The sequence below is a fragment of the Oculina patagonica genome, chromosome 1, assembly GCF_052425735.1.
Source record: "Oculina patagonica isolate OP01 chromosome 1, crgOcupat, whole genome shotgun sequence".
NCBI classification, from domain to species: Eukaryota; Metazoa; Cnidaria; class Anthozoa; order Scleractinia; family Oculinidae; genus Oculina; species Oculina patagonica.
In genome coordinates, this window is record NC_135758.1 from 18,208,752 (window position 1) to 18,229,120 (window position 20,369).

A 20,369-nucleotide genomic window follows, 5' to 3' on the forward strand; every position below is an offset into this window, starting at 1 on the left:
TATACACCAGTTTTAAACTCATAGAAACTGATTTCTGAAACGCTTACTGAATACCAGTAGAACTCACCGTTTTCTTCGCGAAGTTTTCCTCACCAGCTGGTAATAAACTTTAGCAACCACGCATCCATTCTCATCTATTTCCTCAGAGAAGCCATGTTTTTCTGCCACTGCTTTTCCATAATCGGTTAAAAGAAACCTGCAAAATATGTTGACAACTAATAAAAGAAAGAAAAACCGCTTCATGGAAGATGGGGACTTGTCCAGTTAATGCAACACAGTGATAAACCTCATCTCTGTGTAAAAAATATTTCAGTTCATACTTACGCAAATAATTACTGTGATAGTTAAAACGAGAAACGGAACAATTTTGGAAAAACGAAAAGTAAAAACAAAGATTTGAACACGTTTCGAGTTCAAAACGTGGATCACAGTGAGGTGAAAAAGCCGATTAAAGCCTTAAAGCTTAGATGGTAAATTAGATAGGGCTTAATTCGGCTTCCACAGTATGAAGCTGTCCCCTGAAGGGGATGCAAGTCCATCGCAAGTAACCACCCCCGCCTGTGGTAGCCAGTGGGAGGCTAACTAGAAGTTGAGCTTGGGAATGCCGTGTTACAATTCCAATTAGCAGAAACTCGGCCGTTTTCTACTCAGTGATAATCTGCGAATCTGATTGGCTCGCTGTCTTACTTGGCCACTCCCTTGGTGTTAGCGTACAGCGTCTCTGCTTTCTGCTTCGCTTCGCTCTCTGTCAGGCGGTGATTGAACTGTAGAAGAAGCTTCTCTGCGTACTTCTGTCCAGCTCCATAAATACGGCCATAGTTAAAAATCTAGGAGAAAAGAGAGAAGAAGACGACTAAGGACACCTTCAATCATTACCCAACGCTAGCACTACAGCTTGTTTTACCTTCGCGTGGTCTCGACTTATCCCAATGGTCTGGGCGGTCTTGCTGTGAAGGTCTGTACCTTCTGATTTCTTGCCCTGTAGAGTCATCCAGCCAAACGCTGTACTACCTAAATAACCATACAGAGTCAAAGTGTGCAAAAATTTACCATTTCTCGACGCTTTGTCAGTCTTTAGTGGGCCTATCAGTCCTAAACAGAAGGCAATTTCCTAAATCCTATATTTTAAACAGAGAATTGAGGAGAGAACAGGATATAGCAAAACGGTACTAGTTTTTGCTCATGTAATATTGTTGCGTGGAAAATGCTTTCCCTTAAAACTCGAATTTTCTGTGAAAAAGCCCCTCTTGTGTTTACCACGGCAAACGTAAGAAATGTTCACCAGCGCAAAAGGGGTTCATGTTTTACTTCCCTATCTTTGAATCTTTGATATGGATCAGATTTCAAAAGACCTACCGTGTATGCCAGCAATATGTGCATCTCCTAAAATTGCAGCAATCCAGAGCTCCTGACTGTCCACATCAGCCCCTACTAAACAGTAGCCTGGAGGAGCCCGCACCATCGCCTTCAGTTCCGAACCAACACGATCCTCCTAAAGGCAAAACGTTTCAAAAGAATGAATCAAACAATCCAAAGTTTCACTTATAGCTACAGTCGTTTGACACTCTAGCATACAAGGAGACCGTCGCTCCTTACTTTTAAAGAAAGCAGTTCTGAGCATGTTAATAAAATAAATTAAATTATATTTGCTTAATGTGATTTGGAAGCGCTCTAATTAAAAGGAAACCGAAGGTTTAGTTTCTAAAAAAGAGAAACTGTTTGCGTCGTTGGGGACCTAAAAACTAGTTTTTAAAATAGTTTATTGTTACCTCCAGTAAGTTAACAGCCATAGTCAATTTACAAAGCTGATGTTTTGAGAGTGCGCGTTTGGCACTCTTCTCGCAGTGCTCGTAACGTCCACCTTTTCTACAGCTGAAGCAGTTTGGCCAGGTGAATGTCAATCAGGAACTGATTGGGCTCCAGGACAGCATTTTGAGTTTCTTTTCGGCAATAAGCAACGGGAAATTTTAATATCTTCCTGTGCTTGTTTCCGTATTAACTTGCTGCGCAAATCTAATAGACGGACTATACTCACCCTAGGATTACTGGCCGTCAGCCATGTTGGTTCCACTGCTCGTCTTGTTACAGTCCCTGCTGTGATCACACGAGGCAAGATGGCGCCATACATATCATCAGCACTGTACTTGTCGGATCTGCCACAGGAAACGTTTATGACATTATACACTGACGTTACAAGAACAGAGAAAATTCAAGGAAGCGATAAGTCAAAAATTTACTGAGAAACAGTAGTGTTAGTTTTGTACCCTGTTATTTCTGTGGGTAGGTCATCCTTGTCAAACCACACAGCTAGCTGAGATCTAATGTGATAGAACAAAAGTAAGCACATTCTATTATCGAAAAGGTCTGCATTGACAATTAAGCATTTGAAGTTTCTAAGCTGGGGGGCTCTATGTCAAAGGGGTAAAAGACAAGCGCTGCGTTCAGGTATGGTACCACTCCCTGTCCTTGCATCTCACTTACTACGCATAAGCCAGTCGAGAAATCCATGATCCTAAGATTTATAGAGATTGTATCGACTTCTTAGGTCAGCAGTCTTTGGCATCCAAAAATAACGTAGCTCGGGTTTCGGTTGTTTTGAAACGTTTGTCTTCCGCTTACAACTGACGTCATTTTTATCTCTACCCAATCAAAACCAATCCCTTTTTATATGAAGCTGGTACTCAGTTTTTCTAAGTTCCTAGATTCTAGTCCTTCCTCATATTTTATCTCTTTAAAGGAGAAGTTCACTCCAGAATGGCCATTTATTTTCTTTACGCCAATAAAAAGTTTATACAAAGATACATTATTCACCAAAATTTCAGCCTCCAACGTGCGCGATAACCCTACGAAATCTTTCTTTGAAGTAGCCCAAAACTTGACAACTGAACGCCGCCATCTTGGAGCTGGTAATGTATTTTTTTTTTTTTTTTTTTTTTTTTTTTTTTTAACTAATACTTTATTGACACTCAAAATAATACAAACAGAGTATATAACAGTTTTAAATAACATCAATGTTAGCAAAAATAAACTTAAATACACATAGAACAAGGAAAAAAAAGATACAACATAGGAAACGATTGAAAAGCGGTAATTTTAAATATATATTAATGTATCGGCTAAAAGGAAAAGGAAAAAAAAAAAAAAAAAAAAACAAGGAAAAAAAAAAAGAAAACGAGATTCGAGGATATCTAAACGTAAATACTTAAAAGTTAAAGGAAATTCTTCCACTGCTTATTAAATTCTTCGAGTTGTTTATTTTTTATGGCAATTTGCCTAATGGTATCAATCCTGGTACCGAAGAAAGGGGGAAAGCTGTCAAAATTTATATTAGTTTCGTCTTGAAAGCAGCAGAATATAAAGTATTTAGCGACAAGTGTAGCGTAATTTAGGAGATCTTTGTACTTAGTGTTGTTGTGCCAACCGTATAGTATATTACGTTCATTGAGTTCGAAAGTCTGATTAGTTTTTTCACACCACCAAACTTTGAAAGCATTCCAGAAAGCGGAGACTACATTACACAGGAAGAGCATATGCGGAAGCGTTTCTGGCACAGCCTGGCAAGCGCGGCAGAGATCGGACTCAGACAACCTCGCGCGAAACAGGAATATTCTCGTTGGAAGGATGTTTTGTATAATTTTATACTGGAACATTTGTAATTTAACTTCTCGCGTTGTTAAGAAAGGCATCATATAGACATTTTTCAGGCTTTCTTTAGTAAAGCCATAACGTAAAATTTTAGTCTCAGCTGTAGGTGGTTGGAAGAAATAGTCTAGGATGGCTGCGTAAGCAGAGTGAGTAGTGATATTTTGGGTGGGGGGTTCAAGCATGTCAACTGGATTATGGTTGGGGGGATCTATTAATTTAAGTTTGCGCCGCCAACTAGCGGGGATGGAATTTATTAGTCCAAAATATACGGTAAAGGGAACATGCATCAAAAGTTTTTGCTGAAGTTTGTCAATGGATAAAAAAGTAGAGTCAACATCAAGAAGGTCGTGCAGGCGTAAGATTCCGTTTTGAAACCAGTGTTTGAAGAAGATTGTTCTTTTGTCTATTATTATATTGCTATTGTTCCAAATTATTTCATTATGGATCTGTGTGTTGTCATCAATAAGATCTGATCTGTAGTCTTGCCAGTACTTCAGTACCGAGCAATAAAAAGGAGGCAGGTTGTGTAACTGGAGTAACTTTAAGTCATACCGGCATTGTGATAAAAAGGAAAGGCCACCTACTTGGCTCAGCAAAAATTCTGGTATGGCTTTCCAGCCAGCATCAGAGTTTTGTTGTATCCTTGGAATCCACGCGATTTTTAGGGCAGATTCCATTATACTAAAATCTATCATCTTAAGACCACCACTGCTTTTCTCACCAATAATTGTGGCTTTTTTTATTTTCGGAGGTTTACCTTCCCAAATGAAATTGAAAATCAGATTGTTGGTTTCATCAACAACACGGGGTGGTACGTACAGGTTGGAGGCGTTAAAGATCAGTTTTGACAGTGCTAAAGTTTTTACAATGTTAATCCTGCCGATTAATGTCAGTTTTCTGCATTTCCATACATTCAAAATTTTTTCCATGTTGCGTATCTTGTCGCCAAAGTTTAATTTGTCTGCTCTAGGTGAGTCATACGAGAAAAAAACACCAAGCGCGCAAATAGGTTCTTGTAACCAGTTAAAATTGAAAGGGGTATCTTGTCTATCTTTCCAACAGCCCAACCACATAGCTTCGGTTTTTGACGTATTAACCTGTAAACCAGAAGTAGAAGCGAAATTCTTTAGCATATGTATTAAATGTTCTATTGAATTGAGGTCGCTTACAAAAACGGTGGTATCGTCCGCATACATAGTGGATTTTATTTCTTTTTCTCCGATTGTGATACCTTTAATGCGATCATCACGTTTGACAGCTCTGGCAAATAGTTCAAGGCCAATAACAAAAAGTAAACCTGATAGTGGACAGCCCTGTCTCACACCTCGGTTTATTGCGAAAAAGTGTGAAGCGTGCCCGTTGTTTATAACGCAGCTGGAGATATCAGTGTGAAGAGTTTTAAACCATTGTAAAAAATTAGCGCCAAAATTAAAATGAATAAGGACCTTTTCTAAGTAATGCCACTCAATGGTGTCAAACGCCTTGCGAAAGTCAAGAAATAGGGCAATAAGGTCTTGTATAAGCCTGATGTTTTCGCCGATATAACGCCCTTTTACATAGCCTGTTTGGTCAGGATTTGCTAGCTTCGGTAGAACCTTTTCTAGGCGCTTGGCCAAAACTTTAGTGAGGATTTTGTAATCCACATTTAACAGAGAAATCGGTCTCAGATTTTCCAAAATTGTTTTATCCTTATTCTTTTTTGGGATAAGAGAGATAATTCCGCGTCTTTGGGATATTGATAAAGAGCCATTGTGGAAGGCATAGTTAAAGCTACTAACAATTGAGCTTTTCAGTTCCGACCAGAAGTATTTTAAAAATTCAGCAGGCAGTCCGTCTGTACCGGGAGTTTTATTTGCAGAGAAACCCTTGAGGGCAATAAGTGCTTCTGTTTCTGTGATAAGACCTTCGCATAAAGCTTTTTCATCTTCGTTTAAGGAGGGAGTATTATTTGGATTAAAAAATACATCGTTATCCTGTGAACACTGTGGCGGAGATACATGCGATTTATAGAGGTTTTCATAGAACTTTTTTTGTTCCTCTAAGATGTCAAATTGACTAGTTGTGAAAGAGCCGTCGCTCAACTTCAATTTAGTGACTAATTTTCTTGAATAATTTCTCTTTTCAAGACCATAGAAATATTTATTGTTACGTTCACCTTGTTCATGCCATCTAGCACGGCTTCTAAGAATTGTTCCACGAGTTTTGTAGGCTATTATTTTGTCCAGACGCGCTTTGGTCGAGTTGAGTTCGTTAATGATTTGTTTATTGTTTCTGTTGTTTTCCGCTTTCGTGAACAGATCGTTCATTTTATCTTGGAGAAATTTCTCCTCATCTCGTCTTTTTCGTGCTTTAATTTTGGTGTATTTGACAGTGAAACCTCTAATTTCCATTTTAATAAGGTCCCAACGTAACCCTAGATCTTCTACGGATTCGTATTTGCTTTGGAATTGAGGGAGGTTTTTACGTAGCTGCGACACGTATTGATTATCTTCCAGTAGGGAAATATTGAATTTCCAAAAGCCGGGACCTTTTTTCTGTTTTGCTTCTTCAGTGATAAGGTTAAATTGTACGGCGGAGTGATCGGTATTGGGTGTATATACAATTTTACAATCTGAAACAAGGCTTTTTAGTTCGTTAGAAATCAAAAAGTAATCTAGCCGACATTGCACTTTAAAAGACTTGTCCCTCCACGTGAATTGGCAGGCATCCGGATTTATAGATCGCCATATATCGCCGAGATCATATAGCTCGCAGAGATTGTTAATTTCGTCGATGACTGGGCCTTTTCGTGTAACAGGGTTTCCTCCTTTTTTATCCCGTTGGGTAAGAGCGCAATTAAAGTCGCCACCAATAATTATATTATCATGCGGGTATTCTTGAAGTTGATTTTGAAGGTCTTTGAAAAAGTGTACCTGTTGATTAACGTCATTAGGCGAGTATACGTTCACTAAAGTGAGATGCGAATCATCGGTTGTTAGTTTTGCGATTATAAATCTCCCGTTACTGTCTTGTGTTATGTTATCAATTTTGCAGTCGAGCTTGGGGTTTAAAAGAATCATAACGCCTTTACTGCGGTTGGTTCCATGATTAAACAATACTTTTCCGCCCCATTCCGCTTCCCATATATTTGCTATTTCTTTTGAGCTATAAGTTTCCTGAAGGAATATAAAGTCTTTGTTCTGTTTATGCAGCCATCTGAAAAGGGCACGCCGTTTTATTGATTTGTTAAGACCTCTTACGTTGACAGTGAGACCTTTTAAGTTGAAGGCGTTGATTAAGGAGAGGTGTGGCGATTAAGCCAGAGCAAGACGTGTGAATTTGACAGCTTTCTCCCTGTGGAATTCAATACTTTAGAGGTAAAATTTGGCGAAAAAGTTGTTTTGTTGAAGACATTGGAAGAATTTGCATACGTTCGAAAAAATTGAAAACAGGTTTTAAAATAAAGAAGATTATTTAGGAACAGCTTAGATATTAGGAATCTACAAATAACATTTGCGACATTTAGAACAATGAAGAAAAGCAAAATAAAACAGGCTCTTATGGCCTTAACGCAATTTACTAAATGTTTATGCGTCATAAACACGTCGGTAAAGTCATTTTTGTGCCTCGGTAATGTATGCGTGACGTCAAAGAGCTCAGCCTGAAGTTTGGCGGAGAAATTTAAATACTCGAAACTCCTTATTTCTTTGTATTGCTCACACAGAGCTCCAAGAAATACAAAAGAGGTGTTTATTTTCACCGTCTTCCGATATTTAAAAGAACAATTGCTCAAAAGCGGACAAAAATATTTGTGTGTTCCGAAAACTATGTGGAAGACTGCTTCAAAGTAGATCAGAGATGCAGTCTCCTGCGTGGAAATACCCACAAAAGATAGAAAAAGCCAGACGCAATATAAACCATTTTTAAGAAATCTCCTTCTGTAACTCCCTTCAAACGACATGCAAGCGAAGGGAGGCGAAAGAATAAGGAAAGAATGGAAGTTAGCCATTTTGCTTACTGTGTTTTCTCAAATCAAACACCTCCAGCGTTTATTTCAAACTTGGCAGGGTCCGGTGTTTATTACGAAGTGCAATTTTCTGTAATTTTTTCAGTCCCGAGAACCACGATTTTTCTCGTCGTCCCGGCCGACAAACTGCTCTTGGGTCTCCGAGGATGATTTTTACCAAAGTGACAGTATTGCATACGGCACGTGCATGTTGCAAACAAGATTTGTTACAAACCGAACTGCAGAACATAAACAACCAATGAGTCCATAAACGGCAATGTCGCCAACGTCCTCCGCAGTTATATACGTTCACTCTTATAAACAACAGTGCGTCAGTCATGACAACACGAACGCGACCATTGCTCTTTCATTTTGTTTACAGCATCCATCCTAGTTATTTTACGCCGGACTTTCCTCGAACATTATAAAAAAATTACCAAAGAAGCAAACCGTACCAGTTTGTCGTAGCAGTGCTATTTAAGGGAATACCAGGGTCGTAACCAGGTATATTTTTTCATCGCTGATCCCAAATTTTAGCTCAGTTTAAATTTTGATTCCTGATCCCCAAAATGTGGCAACATTTGATCCCTGATTCCATTCTGATCCCATCTGATTGGCCGATCCGGATCCCATGACTTGTGACCCGGGATCCCGGGTCCATGATCCCGATCCCGAGGCTGTGATCCCGATCCCAAGGCTGTGATCCCTGATCATGATCTCATATACCTGGTTACGACCCTGAGAATATATTTACTTGTTTGCTCGACCGCAAATTAACGCCGGGACCTCGATCAAACGTCCCCGGTGTTTATTTAAAAGTTAGCATTTTTGACCCGACGTTTATTAATACGAAGCCGGAGTTTAATCGGTGACCCGCGTTTAATCGAGCAAATACGGCGACGGCAAATAATTACAGCATGAACAAACTTAAATTGGCAACAACACTTCTCAGAATAGAAATAACAAAACAGGCTAAGTTGTTCAAAATTTTGGATGCAATGACTGGGTTGTACATGTAAATAAATATAGAAGGAGAAAAAGACAGAGAAAAAGATACAAACAAGTAATAAGTTAAGTTAAAATTTTGCTTGATCTAAAATGAAATAATTCAAACATTTCTAGCTCAGTCAGTCAACTACAAAAATGACATAAAGTTCACTTTGGGAGTTGCGATCTTATATTTGATCAAGAAGAGTTTCTCTGGTTGATTAAAAGTCCTCCCTGAAATCAACTAAAAAGTGAAATAACATAAACGCATCATTGGTTGGTATTGCGTGTGGCTCTTTCTTTTTTTGGTGTGTGGGTATTTTCACGTAGGAGACTGTATCTGTGATCTTCTTTAAAGCAGTCTTCCGTATAGCTTTCGGAACACACAAATATTTGTGTTCGCTTTGGCAGTAATTTTTCGTCGCTACCCATTCTTATTGAGTAATTTTTCTTTTAGATATTGAAAGACGGAGAAAAGATTTTTGTATCTCAATTTTATTTTCACAAACAAACGCCACTACAAAGAAACAAGGAGTTTCGACTATTAAAATTTTCCCGCTAAACTTCAGGCTGAGCTCTTTGACGTCACGCATACATTACCAGGCTCCAAAATGGCGGCGTTCAGTTGTCGAGTTTTGGGCTACTTCAAAAAAAGATTTCGTAGGGTTATAGCGCACGTTGGAGGCTGAAATTTTGGTGAATAACATATCTTTGTATAAACTTTTTATTGGCGTAAAGAAAATAAATGGCCATTCTGGAGTGAACTTCTCCTTTAACAACTCTCGAGGATGACGCCACCTGAAGTTGCTTTCTTCTCAACTTTATACCTTACCTACTTGCATCCATCTAAAGTATCCAATGTCTTCCCTGCTACATACTCATCATATAAAATTATTATAACTACTCCTTCAGTCCTTTACATCTCAAATTACTCTATAATTGTCCTCACTTGACTCTTTTTTGTGCATTTCTCCACGAGGAAATCATCTTGTTGATAATGAGCGTCTTGTGAGCGCTGTGATCTCCAGAGGACACCAGTGTTCCATCTTCCATTTTACTAATGTAGTCTTTAGCCAGCGGGTTGCCACAACGATGGTTCTCACCATTCTGAAACAACAATAAAATTTCATCTTCATTGTTTATTACCGAGCTTAAAATTTATCATCTTTATTGTTTACTACAAACTTGATGAACTCGACATTGCTGATCCTAGCAGTATGCAGGACGCGTGTCACTTATCAACCTAGTAAAATGGCCCAGCTCACAACGAGTCTCTCGTAGCTCAGTTGGTTAGAGCGCCCAACCGGTATCTGGGAGGCCATGGGTTCGATTCCCGTCGGAGACTCGGAATTTTTCTTTGTCCCATGCTCGAGTCATGTTGAACACTTCATCTTCATTATATATTACCGAGCTTAAAATTTACCATCTTTATTATTTACAACACTAAAATTTGTCCCGTTTGCGATCAGTTGAAAGGGAAGCCAAATTGAAATAAACGATTGTGAAAGTAGACTTGGTGTCACATGTTGCTTGAGTCATATTCAGTGAATTACAATGTTTAGTTGTTTCATGATTGATACTTCAGTTCACGACACAGCGTAAACATTGAGAGCGACGTTAACCAGTCAGTGACTCAAGCTACTTGGAAATTCCGAATGTGTGGAAGGTTTGTTACATTTGAACCTAGTTATATTGGCCCAGCTCCCAAAGACTGTTTACAGCCTTCCATTTTTTCGATCGATGAGCGCGGGGAAAGAATGGCGAGAGAACTGGACGCGCGCTCTCCCCCTCCCTCCACCGCGCTTCGCGCTCGCCGATTCTCTCGCTTTTTTTGCGTCGAAAAATAGAGAGGCTGTGTATAGTCTAAGCTTCCACGAGTCTTAGTCCTGTAGATCAGTAGGAATGTAGGTTGAATAGCTTCCAAGACGATAAGCCTCCAGTCGATTAGCCCTCAAACAAAATTTGTCTTAAAACTCACTGAGTAAATTATCCTTATTTCACTCTGACAGCTCAGCCCATGTGATCGAGGAATGAGTATTTTGTTTGTAGCTTGTGTAGAATGAAAACCAAGGGAACTTATTAGCAATCACATCACACTAATTTACCACGACCACAGGTAGGCTTTTTTATAAGTTTTGTTTGCTTTGCGTATTTGATTTAAAGAATACACTCTTCGCCATATTGTGAAAGCTGTCATGTCGCGAGAAGGATTGTTTACTGAGTTTCAAGACACGTAGTAGTGAGAGCGTCTGGACGGTGTGCGGAAGGCCATAGGTTCGACTCCCGTTGGGAGAACACAGATTTTTTCTAAGAAGCTTAGGTCACTGGCTTACTAAATATTTTCGATGTAAGGGCTTGGAAGGATCTTTATTTACCTTGTGTGGAATACGGAAGAACCAAACTCCTGGCAGATTAACATCATTGTAAGGTCCAACGCCATGATAAAAATCAGGCCTGCTTTCTACTCCTGAGATCGTGTCTGGGGACTTAGCTCGAGGCGCTTTCTTCTTTGGGGCTGTCTCGGGTTCTTCATCTACGACCTCCTTCTTGATTACAGCACTGGAAGGTTTTTTGGTTTGAGACGTTTTTGATTTTCTCATTTCTTCCAGTTCTGAGCTGGCCCACAGCTGGTCTTCATTAAGATTATACACATCCAGCTCGTCATTAGCAAACTTGGAATCTGTTTCGTCTACATCTTTTCGAGCTGTGTTCATGCTGTGCTTTTTCCAAATATTGTCAAATGCACTGTCAAGGAAATAAAAGACTGAATAAATGCAGAAAGACCTATCACGACAAAAAACAATTTAGAAAGGTCGTTATTCTTACTAGTTTTTGCGTAAAACTTAATTTCGCGAAAATTCGGGAGCCAAATTTCGCGAATACTAATTTTCGCGATTGCAAGAAAAATTATAGCTAAAGGGTATTAAAGGGACTATGTCACGGGAATTTCGCAGATTTTTGGTGTTAACCGTTCTGATATAAGTGGTAGGCAACTTTACCCGCATGAAAAAAATTATCTTTGGGGATAAAAATCAAACCTTGACTATTAACTTGACCTTAAATATTGTTGTTTTTTTTTTTTTGAAGGCGCGCGGAAACAACTTGAAAACGGTGGCTGACGTTTTCAAATTGCCATCCATTTCCATCCTAGCCATCCGTAGCCAAACACGCTTTTAACAGTTTTAGTACTCTAAAATAGCAACTGTTAATAAAAGTGGACCATTATTTCAAAGTATCCTATACGACAAAAATAAAAATTTTGGCTGTTCAAAAATCTGTTAAAATCCTACCTACCTTGTGGGAAATGAAATTTCGGGTTTTTCTATTTCCACTTGGTCATCCTCGTTATGTGGCAGACTGATTTGATTGGCTGTCAGGTTGTCCGTCCTGCCAGGCACAAGGTACCCCCAGCCATGTTTACGAGTGTAGTGCAGCGGGAAGCCGTCCCAAGTCATGCGTAAGAGGATAGGTGCCACTTGACACTGTGCACTGATGTTAACTGGTCCTTCCTTCCATTCTTCCTTGTCTGATGGTCCCATACATAGAGATCTGTACCAACTAGCAACACAGTAACACAACATTATCTTAATAATCTAAAAGCGAACAGGGGCAGGTGGCAGAATGACTAGGATACTTGACATGAATGTAATAGAGAGGTCCTGGAGCATTTCAATACTTCTCAACTTTTCTTATACCTTATAAGTGTAGACTCTGCTTATGGGAGCGGCACCGTCAAGAGCAGAATCAATTCAGATCAAAGAGGTTTTTACTCTAGTGCAGTGCACATGCGGAGCAACACTAAAACATCAATACGGAAGATTCAATCGAATGCATGTTTCTTGAATAATGTTAAGAAAAGGGTGTTTGCCCAAAACGTACACAGGGAACATTTTAATATTAAGTAATTGGCTATACTTTTTGATGAGTCTTTTTTCATTTTGTAATCTGTTTTCCTTCTTATAGGACCACCCTCGTTAAATGACAGTCATTGTTATTATTATAATAGTTGGACAAGAGCCATAAAGGAGTGTTAACCTATGGGAGGAGAGACCCATGTAATAATAGATGTTCGAAATATTGCAAAACCCTTACTGCAAACTAAAACCAATTCCTGGAGTGTTTAAAGGCCCACTTACTTAGGATATCCTGGTAGTTTCTGCCGTCTCTTGTACATCACATCTGCAGCTGGCGGAATAGTTGCTAAGATGTCAGATGAGTTTTTCAATCCCTCCACCACTTCAATATTATTGTCGTCAATCAGCTCATCTTCCAGGATTTCAGAGGTTGTTCCTTCATGTGTTATGCTTGCCTGTATGGAAGGTGAATCTTCATCCATCCCTTTGTCACTGTTCACTTTTTCTTTAGTTTTCCTTTTCTTCTTTGGAGGTTTAGGTTTTTTTGTTCTTACATCTTGGACTGACCAGTCCATCTCCCAAAGCCATGGGTCTTGTTCATACCTAAAAGTAATTATAGAGATGAGAAGGAGAACTTCAACATTGTAGTCACTGTGTTACTGGACAAGAGAATTAAGCTAATATCACGCCACGCACCATGCCAAGTCATGACAATTATACTGTCTTTATCTTAACGTTTCTCTCCGTTGGGAGGTGTGATGGCCTTATGGTTGGCCAGCTGGACTCCAGATTGAGCAGTCCAGGTTTGAGCCCTAGCCAGAATCACTGCATTGTGTTCTTGGGCAAGACAGTTACTTTCATATTGCCTCTCTCCACCCCTGCAGGGGGTAACCATGGGAGTAACCCTGCAAAGGACTGCCATCCCAGGGTGCCCAAAAGTCAAGTCAAGGATATAATCCACTAGCTCGACTGCAAAATCCATTAGCCCTACCCACTTCTTTGCACGCTACATCTCCTACTAACCTCTTGCCATAAAGGTAGTTACATGTATCATCAGCCAGTTGCATCAGTGAGCACTTCATTTCCTTCTCCAAGTCTTCATATGTGTCGTCAGAATCTCGGATGTAGTTTTCCCAGGAGCGATCAACAGGAAGATAGGCTGATCCCATTTCTAGCATCCCAGCAAAAGATACAGGGTGAGGAAATCTATCCAGGTACTTAGGCCACAGGGTTGCAAATACTTCTTGAGTTGCTGCAGTATCCTTTGCACAGTATGTTACCAAATCCTGTTACAAATTGACAATCAATCAATCAATCAATCAAAACTTTATTTATAGAGGGTTACACGTAATAGTTTTACAACTAATAAATTTGTGGCCCTCTCTAATGTACTAAAAAAATTAAGAATCTACTATAAACAATAATCTAATTTAAAATTTAGTTAAAACCTTATTTAAAATCGAAATGTAAGTTAAAAATTTAAAAACTAATCTACAGTATTGATCCAAAGGTAAACGTTATTTGACAATGGCAAAACCATAGACTGCAAGTCAGTCTGTCTGTTTATATGAACAGCTAATGAACAAAGTCGAAGCAGTAGATACAAAAAGCAAGCAGAACCAAATGGCTTAACTATTAGATAATGGCCGCGGCCGCACTTGGCGAGTTAACCGAGTTATTTCCAATTAATCAATTAAAATTAACCGGGTTAAAAAATGTCTAGTACGGCCGCGTATTTGGAGAGTTAACCGACTCTTAACCAGGTTAGCGGTTCCCATGGAAATTAATCAAAGAACAAAAGATTTTTTAACTGGGTTAGGTTAATTCTAAACTACCTTTCTGGGTCGTTTTAACCAGGTTAGTTGTTTCTTATCAGATTCAACTATTGTTTTATTTGTCAAATGTGTCAATCATCTCCATGTAAGAGAAGATATTCTTTTCCATCACACGCAAACATGGCGTTCGAACACAATTCGTGGCTTAATTCTGTAATTTCCTTTGCTATTAAGAAACTCTAGGACCACCAGAGAAATGGGGATTATTTGGCTCAGACAGGGCTCTGACTCATGGTTCTGATGAACTCTTCCGTCTCTTCGCCGATTCCTTGGAAAAACGTGCACTTGAAGGCCTTGAAGGCGATTTCGATATGCCGATGAGCCTTAGAACGACTGCTGAAGATCAACATATTCGAAACAACTGGGCTTGAAATTTGCGTAGAACGCATTTGGAAAAAATAGAGCGGTGTAAGCCGAGAATGCATTGAAAAAAATCTTAAAAGCAGGAGAAGAAATGAGCAAGTAATAAAATTATCATGAAAGCCGGTCGCTTTTGCTTGTTTCCAAATAGCTTAATCATGACATCACTTCAGTCTGGTCTGATCGTAATGCGGCCGCTAAAAATATTTAACCGAGTTAGTTTTGGTAACCATACTTTAACCTAGTTAAGTTTTGTGGAAATTTTTAACCGGGTTTCTAAAAAATTAACCAAGTTAACTCTCAAGTGCGGCCGCGGCCAATGTCTGTCAATAAAACCAATATTAAAAAGCCCCTTTTTGGAATTTTTCAGTAGGTCACCAAAGACAGCATACCTCAACCCTCCAAGTTAAGAGCATTTTAGTCGCCATGGCGACTAAAATTTTGGAGCTGGCAACTAAATTTAAACTGAAGTCGCCAGCCTGGCGACTAAACTTGAGAAGAAGGATTGAAAGTGTGTACCTGAAAGTTTTCCCTGACATCATCAAGTGTTCCATCCACAAATATTTTCACCAGTGACTTGTCCAATTCATCACCACCACAATACAGATGGTGAAGGTTTTTAAGTTTGTTCCCAGAGCCATTTAGCATCCAGGGGACTTTTCCAATGCGTCCAGCACTAGCTGATTCCCAAAGGTTGCGCTGAAGACTTGTGAAGCCTGAGACACACATGTGGAGACTAAGGGTGTCTAAGAAATATGTTTTAGGTCCCTGCAGAAGGAAGGTGTAACTTCCATTTACAACATGAGACACACAGACATAAGTACATTCCATTGATGACCAAAGGAGGAGGAGGAGGCACAATCCTGTCTTGACCGCGGTCAAACGACAGAAAAATGCAAAAAATAAGAAACGTACTTCAAAGATAAGGTTTTAATTTTCACAGTTCAAAGTTCGATACATTACCAGTATCCTGACAATTTACTAAGTTTTAAATTGGAGCTTTACTAAAATAGTTCTACGTGTTTGAAGATAGCGATATGCAACTATTATCGGCACCATTTGTCAAAGCACTTTGGCACCGATACGGAACACTTTAAAGGTAAAAACACTAGCTTACCTGAGGAAAACGGAACATGTTTACACTATGCAACTATTTTTTCGATCCTTGCTCATACTAACACATTCATTATAAAACATATTCGCCGAAATAGAGCGAAAAGCTGCCAGAAACGTTTGACCGCGGTGAAAATCCTGTCCCCTTATTTGGATTTCTCTTCTGTTTTCCAATGTGAAATTATATAAACAATTTCAGGCCTGCAGATTGGAGGCCAGATTGGGGGTCCTGATAACAGTTGTACCGTACAGATAAGGACCTATACTGGGTACAGATTGGGGTTCAGATTGAAGGACAAGATTGAGGGTCTAGATTTAGAGGCAGGTATGTATTCATGATCAGATCGATGTAAAGGGGGGCGTGAGTGTTTACCAATTAATCAAAATCCTGAAAATTTCTGTTACAAGCAAATGGAACTTTACAATAGTTTTCTGGAAAATCTGTTTGGAAAAAAAATATTGTGGGCTTTGTTTTAATGAGGCAGTCCTTACAGTTAGTGGGAACGGTCCAGAACTTTTGTAGCATTTTGTTAATTTGCCCCATTTCCAGTCTGAATAATTTGCTGATTTTGGAAAACTGACCATTATTCAATGGTCATTCCAAATGTTTTTTTTTTTTGGTAATTTATGATTAACACCCCAGGTTTTGTAAGACTCCACTGGAACAAGGTGTACTAAATGACACGATCAGCTTACAACCTTTTAATGAGCTTTCCATTATGATTATTCCTTGTAACAAGGAATAATCATTTTATCTTCTCACCTTAATGTAATACTGTTCCTTTATAAAAGATCTATCAAAACCAACAGAATGACCAACAATGAGCCTTTCTTTCCACTCAGCTGTACTCCAGTCCTGGTTCTCTGCAAGCTCCAATGGAATGTACAGTTCAGGAGATGGTCTGACAAACCACTGGTAACTTTTGTCTTCAACAAGTCTTGGACTGACCCAACAGTACCTGATAAGAGAGGAAATAAAAGTCATAAGAAAAGAGGTGTGAAATGGAAGAGGCTCAAGACTTCCCTTTTTGATCTCTCGCTGAGAACATACAATTTTGATTGATTAGATAGCCTTAAGGATGAATTTCATGAAGATACGGACATAACATAAATGATCTAATAAACAACCCTTCTCAAATAAATTTAACCTTGTATCTTATAAATGCCCCCTTCACTGAAACGGTACGTCAAATGTCCCATGTCTAACTGATGCTCCCCCCCAAAAGAAAATTGCACTTTCTAGGTCATTACTGACTCAGATATCCAAGAGAGCAACAATGCCAACATGGTTTACCCCGATGGCAATGAAGACATCAATATTGAACTATGAACAACATCTCTAGGCTTTGCATTAGCACAGATTAGATTACCATTATGACAGTTTTTCAGTTATAAGGCTCACTCGGTTATGAGACGCACCCAAAACTTGGCAACTTTGTTATGCTAAGTTTCCAAACCGAAAATTTTCTGAAAACACTTGGTTATAAAACGCACCATAAGTTCGGGAGTTAAAAAAGATGCACTCGTGAGAACTTGGATGTTTGAATGTTGCTTGTACTCCTTGGCACAATTTTCAAGTAAAGGTAATCTCCTACTCACTCCTACTCATATTACTCCACAAACAAACTATGCGTCATACTTGTTTTGTTGCCATTGTTACAGTTAAAGTGAAATAAATGCCCTCTCTCTAATAAAATAATGCATCATATCTATTTGAGGCCCTCTCCCCCTCCCATGACCCTTAAAACTTAATAGAAGCCCTGGGCATTTATTAGATCTTTAGCAGTACATGCTCTAGGGGGAAAGTCAATAAAGTATGTATGTATTGTACATGCATGCCAAGGTTTACAAATCTATATGCTAAAGATAATAATTTACATCAGGGGCCGATCCACAATTTTTCTTAGGAGGGGAATGGCGTAACTGACTGGTGACGTAAAGAAATGTTAAAAGCGAATACGAAGAAGAAGGTTGTTTCTGGGGGTGGGGGTGGGGGGGTTGGGTGGGTGTGTACTCCCTGCACCCCTCCCACCAGATCTGCCACCTTAGACATGCCAGTATGCTATAAAATTCTAATAATGACCATGCTCCACATAATTTTCTCCACACCCCAAAAAATAAATAAGTACCCAAAACCTCAGATGCAAAGATCCTTTCAATAATAAACACACCTCCTCTGAATGTAAGTCCATGGCCTTAAATTTAAATTAGCCAGTCTGCATTAATTTTGTTGCACATCATGTGTAGCATACCTAACAACCCCAGGATAGCCCTGGAGGCAATGTTGTTGCTTGCTCAGTAACATTTTCAAAACTATAAATTTATACTTATTTTGTGGAAGGGGACAGGAGGGCAGGAGCCAGGGAGAAAAGGGGGGGGAGGAGGAAGAAGAGAGGGCCGGAAGCAGGATTTCCTAGGTGGCAGGAATCAGGGGAAATTGAAAAAATTTTGCAACATTTTATTATATTTTGCAAAAGAAATGAAACAGAGGAGGGTTCAACCACTATGGAAAGGGGCAGGAAGCAAGAGGTTCAGACCCCCCTTGTCCCCCCATATTTTGGTGCAATTGCACATGTATGTGATTACATAGTGTAACAATATCAGTTTTAGAGCAGTTTTAAATTGAGTGTCGTAAAACCAAAACCAAAGTAATTACTATGCCAATCACAAATGACACAGACAATCCAGTGAGCCAATCAAAACTTGAAGCAAGTACAGGTAGCTGACACGAAGCGCGGGAAAACGTGCGCGAGCGAGTCACGATTGGTTTTGGTTTTACTTCTGATTGGCTGAGAAAGTGGCGCAAGATTTTTGAGCCAATCACTAAGTGTAGCAATGCAAAACCAAAGCAAACGCAATTTACATTCGCACTCAAGTGAAAACCGCTCTATAAGCTTAACCCTGTTAAGTGGGCATTTTTATATGATTACCATGCTGAAGGAGACGCAGCCACTGCAATCACAGGAAATGGTCCCTCATTCATGCACACTTCAACATCAAAGATCAGAGCATCCTCCTGTGGGGCATCCACTGGTGAGGTGACCAGCCCCTCGTCAACATAAACATACTTAGTCCACCCTGGAGAGTAACTCCACTCATCTGGGATGGCAGAAAGTGTCAATTCTGCTAGCATCTGTGCTTTCTCAAAGTACGGTCTACTCTGCTCTTCTGCAATATTTCTAAAGTGCTCATCAATATTTAAACCTACTAGAGGTGGAAGTTGAAAATCGACTTCGGGCAGAGCCGTTCCACTTTTGTTCCACAAATTATGCACCTCCAAATGTTCCTGGCATTTTTTCACCACTTCTGCATCATAGGTTTCCGTTTTGCCATGGAATACTTGATCGTGCAATGAGCTCGAAAGCATCTGGATTTCAAGGGGATTGAATCTCTTGAGCTCATCTTCCTCTGAGCTTGTAGTGGTGTTATCTTGAGTGAACGTTGTTGTTGAGCATTTGTGACTCGACAGACAAGGCAGGCGAAGTCGACTTGGATGTACTGTTCGCGCATTACGAAATACCGCTTCAAGGGTGCGATACATGTTCTAAGGCTTCAATGTCTGTGCAAAGCATACACATATAGCACAGTATATCATGCAGCAAGCAAAATATCACGCAAAAACACGGAGAACGAAAACATGCATGTTGCTTGCCGCCGTTGAAGCATTCCCACTCACTAGGTGAGGGCTGGGTACAGGGTGTGTCTGTCATATTAAGCGCAAAATAGAGAATAATTTTTAACAAATCATGAAGTATTCTCTTCGTAAATTCCTTCTGAAGTATCAGAGCGTTATATTTACCAAAACATATACATATTTTAATTTGAAAGAAGTGATTTCTTCTTTTTCGTCCCCTCCCCTCCCCACCCACAACTAAAATTTCTTTATTCTGGTATGTACTTTATGTATCCCTTATTATAGTGTATACAGAGATTGTATTCCCCTATACTCTCGTGTATCCCCTATTCCGTGTATTCCCCTGTATTCTTATGTATTCCCCTGTATTCTCCTGTATTTTCATGTATTAATTTCCATGTATTCCTCTGTATTCTCCTGTAATCCCCTGTATTCTCATGTATTCCCCTGTAATCTCCTGTATTGCTCTGTATTCTCATGTATTCCCCTGTATTCTCCTGTATTCCCCTGTAATTAATCTCCTGTATTGCTCTGTATTCTCGTGTATTCCCCTGTAATCTCCTGTATTGCTCTGTATTCTCATGTATTCCCCTGTATTCTCATGTATTCCCCTGTATTCTCATGTATTCCCCTGTATTTTCCTGTATTCCCCTGTATTCTCATGTATCCCCCTGTATTCTCCTGTATTCCCCTGTATTCTAATGTATTCCCCTGTATTCTCATGTATTCCACTGTATTCTCCTGCATTCCCCTGTATTTATTTTCATGTATTCCCCTGTATTCTCATGTATTCCCCTGTACTCTCATGTATTCTCCTGATTCCCCTGTATTCTCCTGCAATCTCCTGTATTCCCTATATTAAATATCAATTTTATAATCGAGTGGTAAAGCAATATATTTTACGAATGAGCGCAGCGAGTAAAATATTGCTTTTACCACAAGAAAATAAAATTCAT

The 20,369-nt window shown here is 39.4% G+C and overlaps 1 protein-coding gene across 1 annotated transcript in view; it reads right to left on the reverse strand.

Moving 5' to 3' along the window:
• Positions 1-19,465, reverse strand: part of LOC144659845 (DNA polymerase subunit gamma-1-like) — a 26,870-nt gene extending 7,405 nt beyond the window's left edge. The window contains exons 1-14 of the mRNA XM_078520374.1: positions 18,710-19,465; positions 16,543-16,738; positions 15,186-15,434; positions 13,495-13,757; positions 12,754-13,074; positions 11,912-12,175; positions 10,993-11,362; positions 9,567-9,724; positions 2,265-2,318; positions 2,036-2,153; positions 1,353-1,492; positions 905-1,007; positions 688-827; positions 68-196 (exon numbers count right to left, since the gene is read on the reverse strand). Coding sequence (XP_078376500.1) covers positions 68-196; positions 688-827; positions 905-1,007; positions 1,353-1,492; positions 2,036-2,153; positions 2,265-2,318; positions 9,567-9,724; positions 10,993-11,362; positions 11,912-12,175; positions 12,754-13,074; positions 13,495-13,757; positions 15,186-15,434; positions 16,543-16,738; positions 18,710-19,320 — 3,116 coding nt within the window. The 5' untranslated portion in view covers positions 19,321-19,465. The remainder of the gene's footprint in view (positions 1-67; positions 197-687; positions 828-904; positions 1,008-1,352; positions 1,493-2,035; positions 2,154-2,264; positions 2,319-9,566; positions 9,725-10,992; positions 11,363-11,911; positions 12,176-12,753; positions 13,075-13,494; positions 13,758-15,185; positions 15,435-16,542; positions 16,739-18,709) is intronic.
• Between the last annotated feature and the right edge of the window lie 904 nt (positions 19,466-20,369).